This window comes from Acipenser ruthenus, chromosome 45 (assembly GCF_902713425.1).
Source record: "Acipenser ruthenus chromosome 45, fAciRut3.2 maternal haplotype, whole genome shotgun sequence".
Lineage (NCBI taxonomy): Eukaryota > Metazoa > Chordata > Actinopteri > Acipenseriformes > Acipenseridae > Acipenser > Acipenser ruthenus.
The window spans coordinates 5,740,493-5,748,417 of record NC_081233.1 but is presented as its reverse complement, the minus strand read 5'-3'; the positions used below and the strand labels follow the sequence as shown (position 1 = coordinate 5,748,417).

Below are 7,925 nucleotides of genomic sequence, written 5' to 3'. Positions count from 1 at the left end.
TGTGATCCTTAAAAACAAACAGGGGTGGCATTTGCATAACAAATGAATCAGTCACGTGAGGAGCTAGCCAGTTACACAAAAGTGTGTGCTGAATATTGCAGGTGTTCCTAATGATTTGTCCAGCCCCGGTTTGTTGCACAGCTGAATTGCACTCTCGCGCTTTGTCACAGCGGAGTTACGTCATGGCAATATATCAACTGTGAAAGAGACCCAGGGGATAAAGTCCATTGAGGGCCATGCAACAGACATCAAAGATTGAGAGAGAGAGAGAGAGAGAGAGAGTGGGGTGGGGTAAGTCCGGACTACTTTAATTAAAAGATTTGAATTGTTTAATAGATTTAATAGATAGCAAAACATCTGTAGGTTCAGTTTTTCCTCATGTAGATTAATAGAGGACAGTAATAGAAATATATATAGGAAATATACACTGCCAATCTAGTCTACATACTATGGCAGGCAGCTACAGGAGAGCATAGTCAAAACACGTGACACAGGCAGCATTTCTAAAAGCATGTCAGAAAATCTACTGCGAGTCATGAAAAGGTAAGGAGAGAGTAAGAAATAGTGAACGTGCAGGTTACAAATACCCGCAGAAAATCAGGAGTTTATCAGATTCTAGCCAAAACCGAAAGGACTACAGGAAACTAGGAGTGTAAGGTTTTGCTTCTAGTATCCCCTTCATCTCCAGCAGGGATAATTAGAAGCGACTTACATTTTAAAAATAAATTGCACTTTCAGGTAATGATTTCCTGACTCCTTGGACTAGGAAGCAATCCTTACATTTTTAAAATAAATTGCACTTTCAGGTAATGATTTCCTGACTACTTGGACTAGGAAGCAATCCTTGGATTAGTTATAGACTGGAGTAAACTATTCCCTACAGGTCCCAGTGGAGACAGGGCCTGTAGGGAGACAGCGCGCAGTCCAGAGCCTGTGTGTGTCTGCGTCAGTCTGTCTCTAGAAGACACTGCAAGGTGATGAAATCCCTGGCAAGACAGCTGCTGTGCTAATTGAGGGGGTTTGTTAATCCCTGCCAGCCTAGACCACACTGTTGTATTATTTTATCCAAACCAACTTACAGAGACTTGGGGGTGAACTATGCATTACAACTGCTGCTGCAGAGTCTCACAACAGGACCTTGTTTGTTTGATGGCTCATCCGAAGGACGGAGCACAAGGATGTTCAGTGACTTGCTCAGGGTCACACACAGTGAGTCAGTGGCTGAGCTGGGATTTGAACCGGGAACCTCCTGGTAACAAGCCCCTTTCTTTAACCACTGGACCACCAAGTATGACACATTGACCTCTTTCTATAGCTCTGTAAAATCGCTTCTCTGATCTCCATTTCCATTATTTAGCACAGGTTATGGGGAGCATCAGATTGTGGGGATAGGTGGAGGTGTCTCTCTGTCTGTACATCTATCATCATGCTTAGATTGTTACATGTATCTTGAGAACACAAGAAGCAACACACAATCATATGAATAAACTTGACTGTGATACTAACAACTTATTTGCTAACCTAACGGCAAGGCTTAAATACCACTGATTTTCATTATTCATTGCTGTTTCTTATTCAATGCAATTCTGTGCATACTGTAGATATAAGTTTTGAATTTACAGTGGCAGGATGTATGTTACTGACATAGCTTTAGCTACAGAGCACTCAAGTAAATAAGACATCAAACAGATCACAAATGTAATAAATGTACATTCTCTTCAGTCACTGCGTGTATAATTCTACCATGTTAAGTTTCCTATCTATGTATATATTTTATAATACATAGATGCTTTTTTCAGGGTTTCGGCAGGGCAGCTTCTCAAACTCTATAGAGTTCACACACACTGTTTTAAAATTTTACATATTAAATTTTACGTAACAGGGAGGCGACTGGGTCAAACCAGCGACCCCGCGCACTGCAAGCGAGTGTCTTAACCGCTGTGCAAAAGAGCCGGGCTCCTCTGCATTCGTGGTTTTAGAGCTTTTAACCTCATCTCATCTGACCGCCGGGAGGACAGAATCCATAATGGCAGGGCAACCCACACACTGCCCACTACACCTACCAGATCAATGCTGCGGGTTCACATTTCTACAAATGAATAACCACTTGGGACACATCTGTTTATTGTAGTTTTGAAAACAGTTTGTTCTAAATTTGTCTCTTGTAGGTTTATTTCCCTGGGATTGTGACTGAAGAAATCAAGTGCAACACACACACTGGTCCCTACAGCCACTTCCTCTCCACCAATGTGCTGGAATAAGCACTCATTGACTGTGTGCGACAGCCTCTCTGTTCCCCCGAGCATGCAATCTGCGAATATAGAACAGCAACGCCTTCACAACTGCACTTCATAAACTCGAAGCTTGAGGGACTCAGTAACAATGCTCTTTATTTTAGACGACTATTTTAACAAGGTTTTAGCAGAGTTGGCACTATGGAATTTCTAGAACAGGAAAGCATCTTAAATGTTTATTGCAGCCACTGTACAGTATTTCTGTTGCTACACAAAGAATTATTTTAGGCCAGCAATTTCTCTTTCAACCACAAGGGGGCAGCAGACTCTGTAAACAATACCTGTTTTTTAAAGCAGCCACTATATATTTAATTATAGAACCATTGCATGTAACTCAGATAGCATGATGGCGCCATGCTAGTAAAAATCACATTGAGAGCTAAAATATTTATTAGGATTTTAGACCAGGAACTTTAGCACTCAGGAATAAAGTTACAGCCCACTTAACCTCAGACCTGCAGTATATCTAATTACCACCAGGTGGAGCCAAACTACAAATCGGATGAGAATTGCCTATGAATAGGAAAAAAGAACTGAACCACATTCTATTAAAGAACATTGGTGAGCAGAGATTCTATTTAACCACAGTCATCTTCACAAGCAGCCATGGGGAAGAGGAAGCTGTGGGTAACTTACTGGCTCTGGGCAGTAGGGGGCCCCGTGGGGCTCCACCACGTCTACCTGGGGAGGGACAGCCACGCCCTGCTGTGGATGCTCACGTTTGGGGGCTTTGGCCTGGGTTGGCTACGTGAATTCTACCGCTTACCTGCCTACGTGGAATCGGCCAATCACAACCCGACCACCGCACGAGCAGCCAATGGAAGGCCTGTCAGAGCTGGGGCCGCACCCCCTCCGATAAGCCTGGCCCGTTTTGCTGGGCAGGTGTGCATTGGAATCTATTTCGGGATGGCTGCCCTGATTGGTCTGTCCTCCATCAGTGCGTTCTACCTGCTAGTGCTGCCACTGGCCATTGGCACGGGCGTCCATCTGGTGTCTTCTGTGGGCGAGCAGACCTCTGACCTCCGCAAGACCCTGACCGCTTGCCTGGTGACCTCGCCTGTGTTCTACGGCCACGCTCTGGGCACCGTGCCTGTCAGCATTGCGGCCAGTGTGACCGCAGCTCAGAACCGCAGGTACAAGCCTGGGATGGAACGAGAGGAACCACTGGGTAAGGGCAGTCTGAGACACGTTGCAGAGCACAGCAAACTGGGGGCATTCAGAGGCATGAGGACCACAATGAGACACATCTAGCATTTACTTTGCTGCTCCTGTATTAAAGCTTAAAATTGATAGTAGATAACACAAGCATTGTACCAATCTGACCTGTGCATTCACTATATAGATCTCAAACGTGCAGTTTGGAAAGTTATAGCAAACATGGATTTCATTTAAAAAGATGACCTCTGGTACTACACTGTCCCAGAAAGCTCTCTGTTTGCTTCCCTTGTCTTCCAGGAAATCTGTTACACTCGCACTTCCTAGGTCACCTCAGTCGTGTTGTCTTCTGGGTGATGTTACTGGCTGACGGTCATGTCGGTCAATAGGAGAAGCAGCTGATTGGTTATTGACGGGAAAGAAGCCAGTGAAGGGGTGGGGACAATTTCACTCTCCCAGTGAAATAACCCATGAAGGGCAAGACAGTGTGAAAGCATGGGATTCCTCTAACCTAGTTATAGGTTATCATATTTTAAAATGAAAATTAATTTTTGTTACGTGTTTCTTTCAAAACTGCACATTTAAGAGCTATATAATGGCATGTTTAGTGCTCAGCATTTGTGTAGCCGTTTATGTTTGTAATTTATTTTAAACCTCTAACCTGCCATAACACTGTCATTAAGGTGCTCCAATATCAACATCTTGCACCTGCTCCTAGGTGCCAGGCTGTACCGTCTCGGACTGGCATGGCTGGCGTTCTCGGTGCCCCTGGGGTACTCCGTGTTCTACAACACCACTGCCACCCTCTCCTACGCCGCGGACAGTGTCGCCGCCCTGCTGGACTGGCTGTGGTTCTTCCCCTCCCTGCGCTCCCTGCTGGAGTCCTGCCTCCTGCTGCCCTACAGAGCCTTCTCCCTGCTCACAGGGGGCGGAGGAGAGGGGCCCGGGCAGTGGGAGAGGGTGCTGGAGAGGTTTATCAGCGAGCACAGCCAGAGGAGACTGGCAGCACTGCAGGTAAGAGGGCTCCAGGGGGCGTCTGTCTGTGCAAATGAATGGAAAGCAATGGGAAGCTTTCGGCAAGAAACCAATAATAGAATAAAGCCGAGCCTGGATGAGAAGGTTCCTCCGACAACCCTTTCAATTATCAATCCACTGGCAGCCTATAAGACCCAGGCCTGCAGCCCCCTGCTCTCTGTGTCGTGCTTTGAGCTCATCTCCTCCCCAATCTCCTCGCCAGCTTTGGCTTTGAGAAGTCCAGAAATGTAAAACTGAGGGAACACGAAGCCACTTTGTGGTTTGGAACTTGGTTTCAGGAGACTAGGTTTCAGGACACTGTACAGTATGTGTGTTTGTGTCTTCCCTTCCTTCCCCTGGACTCTGCCTGTCTCCCTGTCTCTGCCTCACTATCTCTCCCGCTGCCTCCCCTAATTCCCTACCAGCCTCCCTCTCTCTCCCCCCCTGCCGCCCTCCCTCTCTCTCTCCCCCTGTCTCCCGTCTCCCTTCCTGCTCCTCTGTCTTTACCTGCCTCACTCGCTCTCTCTCTCTCTCTCACTCAGGTGCTGGCAGTGAGTAGCGAGGCCCCTTTCGAGGAGATCACTCAGAGGTACCGGGAGCTGGTGAAGACCTGGCACCCCGACCACAACCCACACCGAGCCGGGGAGGCCAGCAGCAGATTCCTGGAGATCCAGGAGGCTTACGAGACCCTGCTGAGACTGCACAGACCACAGCACGGGCCGTGACCAAATCACACACACTGACCACAGCGCGGGCCATGACCAAATCACACACACACAGACCACAGTGTGGGACGTGACCAAATCACACACACACACACACACTGACCACAGCGCGGGCCATGACCAAATCACATACACACACCGTACACACACTGAGACACACACACACACCCACCATACACACACTGATACACACACACAGACACACACACACACACACACTGAGGCCAGAGGCGTAGCCAGGGTTTTCATTTTTTTTCTCCTAAGTGGGACACACACACACTCTCTCGCACTGACAGAAACACACCACACTGTGACATTGCACAAGCATGTCTCCTCAAGCTCAACAGCTCAATAAATTGTACTTGAACTTCTACACTATTCATTGGTATCTGGTGCCATCTTGTGGTGTTCAAATATATTGCATGTATGAAACCCCAAAAAGAAGCCTACAATTGACTATTGTTTATATAAGGAAACCTCTTGGTTTTAACAGTGAAGCCAGTCATTTACAAAATGCAATATGTGTTTAATATAACTGGATTGAACATACATGCTATAATTATAAATACTGGACTTGTGCCTTCTTTGGAACCTGAAACATGTTGCAAGTGTCGCCCTCTATTGGTCGTATTTGGATATTGAAACAAATCCACAGTTGTAAAAGGATTTTAGGGAAGTTTACTTACTTTGAAGTTAAAGATGAACTTCTTTATAAATTACTTATTTTAAAATAAAAATACATTTTTTTCCTGTGTGTCAAAGTTTCCAACGATTTTGTTTAAAGTCAAACAGGAGCTGAAATACAAGTAGAATTAAGAATAAGAACACTCTCAAAGTGAATATATATTACAATCGATTATACCAAGCTTCATGGAGTGCCTTAATCACAATGTATTTACCACTGGGATGATAAAAACCTAGAAGCATACAAATATTTTAGCAGGATCATTTAAAATCATTGTAGGAAATAAAATAACTCTATAAATCTTACCAATTAGCTACTCAAAGGCGTTTAGAAAAAAACACATTACAGAAAATAAACGTATTTTCATTTTAAAACATGACAAGTAGGTAAAACAACCCAGGAAGTGGAAGACCATCTGAAAATATGGCTTGCAAACAGAGATTTCTTTAACGTAGTGTAGTACCAGATATCACATTTAAAATCAAAACGGAAATCAAAAAACCTATCAAATGAACATTTGTGTATGGAAAAGAAAATGTATTGAACTGTTTTGTCAGCTACAAGTAATTAGATGAAACGGAAAGTTTAAAAATGATGTGAAATGAACAGGAATATATTGGACTTCATGCAGCTCAGAATCAAAGGTAATCATTTCTATATTACTTTTACTTGGAATATACACTTAAAAGGCTAACCTTGAATTTCAAAAACCTATTCAATAACTGTTTTGCAGTAAAAGCTGTAGCAATTCAAGTCTGCGTTTCCTCAATTCTTCTGCAAGTTTTCATTGTTTCTGAAATAAGGCCACTAGGATGACTGTGTGAGGCCACAACAGCCTCTCAACGGTGTTGGTAAAGGTCTCCATTATGTGTCTTCCCTTCAACCCATTTTATTACCATCGTTGTTGTGTTCAAGACTTACATTGTTCACCATGCTAATACTTCCATTGGAGCAATCTAGATAAAGTACCTTGCTCAAGGGTACAACAGCAATGTCCCCCACCTGGGATTGAACCCACGACCCTCCGGTCAAGAGTCCAGAGCCCTAACCACTACTCCACACTGCTGCCCACTAATATAAATGTATATAAATGCATTATATTTAACTGTAAATACAAACATAATGTCACTGCCTAGTGAATTACATGATTGAACCCGTTCATGCTTGAAATATTGAAAACAGCTGACTCATAAATCTATTTTTCATTGCTTTCAATTTTTTTTTTCATATGGTGGAAAAGAAATTGCATCCTCATAACGAGGTCATCATGCATTTGCGTCTTCCTTATGTCTGCATGCAACAGACTAGAACAGAGTTTTATATCCGTCCCCATACGTGGTTAGCATTAATGACAGGGTTAAACCGCCCTTATTCTGCCATACCGACACGGAGTTTTAAGGGAGCTGAGAACCTGTTTTTTTTTTTCATACCGGTACTGTACAAATTTCTTAGAAATTGAAAATTTCTTAGAAAAACCAAAGAACTCCGAGACCTTTACAGTAACCGTGACGGTTCACTATAACTTCCTGATTGAAACTGAGAATAAAGTACCGCTCTATGAAAAAAAAAAAAAAAAACAGGATGCAGCTTCCTGTTCTACATTCTCACAGGAGTCGAGGACAAAATAAGCCATTAACGTGTTGATAAATGATGAAGCCACCAACTCATCTCAACGCTCTTACCAAGAAACATGTCTTAAGGTTGAGCACAACAATAAATGCACTGCCATACAGTATTCAGGGATGGAAATAAGACTCCTGTTACACAGCCGCTTGATCCGTTCCTGGTTTTACTAGGAGTTTAATAAGACACACCTGAGCTTGTCACCTGTACACTTTGGTTGATTAAGCTCGTATTAAAACCTGGCATGGGTGACACAGGAGTCTTACTTCTATCCCCATTACTCGCACTGTCTTCAATGGTATATGTTTTTGTATCTCTAGCAGAGATGCGTTTGTCTGTACATCTTGTTCTGCATAATTGTTCAAAAAAATTAAATAATAATAATAATAATAATAATAATAATAATAATAATAATAATTCCAGCCATCA

General features: G+C 43.5%; 1 protein-coding gene across 2 annotated transcripts; it reads left to right on the top strand.

Annotated features, from left to right (window-relative positions):
* The first annotated feature begins 231 nt into the window (after positions 1-231).
* Positions 232-5,321, top strand: LOC117962348 (dnaJ homolog subfamily C member 22-like). 2 transcript variants are annotated; one of them, XM_034914069.2, is made up of 4 exons: positions 232-291; positions 2,169-3,462; positions 4,168-4,463; positions 5,006-5,321. In XM_034914069.2, the coding sequence occupies exons 2-4, from the start codon at positions 2,901-2,903 to the stop codon at positions 5,186-5,188; spliced, it is 1,041 nt and encodes a 346-aa protein (XP_034769960.2). In that variant the 5' UTR covers positions 232-291; positions 2,169-2,900; the 3' UTR covers positions 5,189-5,321. The 2 variants fall into 2 exon arrangements, with proteins under 2 accessions (XP_034769960.2, XP_034769959.2); XM_034914068.2 differs by having other exon boundaries at positions 254-543.
* Positions 5,322-7,925: the final 2,604 nt, after the last annotated feature.

Coding starts and splice junctions, on each gene's coding strand:
- LOC117962348 (XM_034914069.2), top strand. CDS start 2,901: ATGGGGAAGAGGAAGCTGTGGGTAACTTACTGGCTCTGGGCAGTAGGG. Junction 3,463..4,167: donor GGAACGAGAGGAACCACTGG/GTAAGGGCAGTC, acceptor ACCTGCTCCTAG/GTGCCAGGCTGTACCGTCTC. Junction 4,464..5,005: donor GGAGACTGGCAGCACTGCAG/GTAAGAGGGCTC, acceptor TCTCTCACTCAG/GTGCTGGCAGTGAGTAGCGA.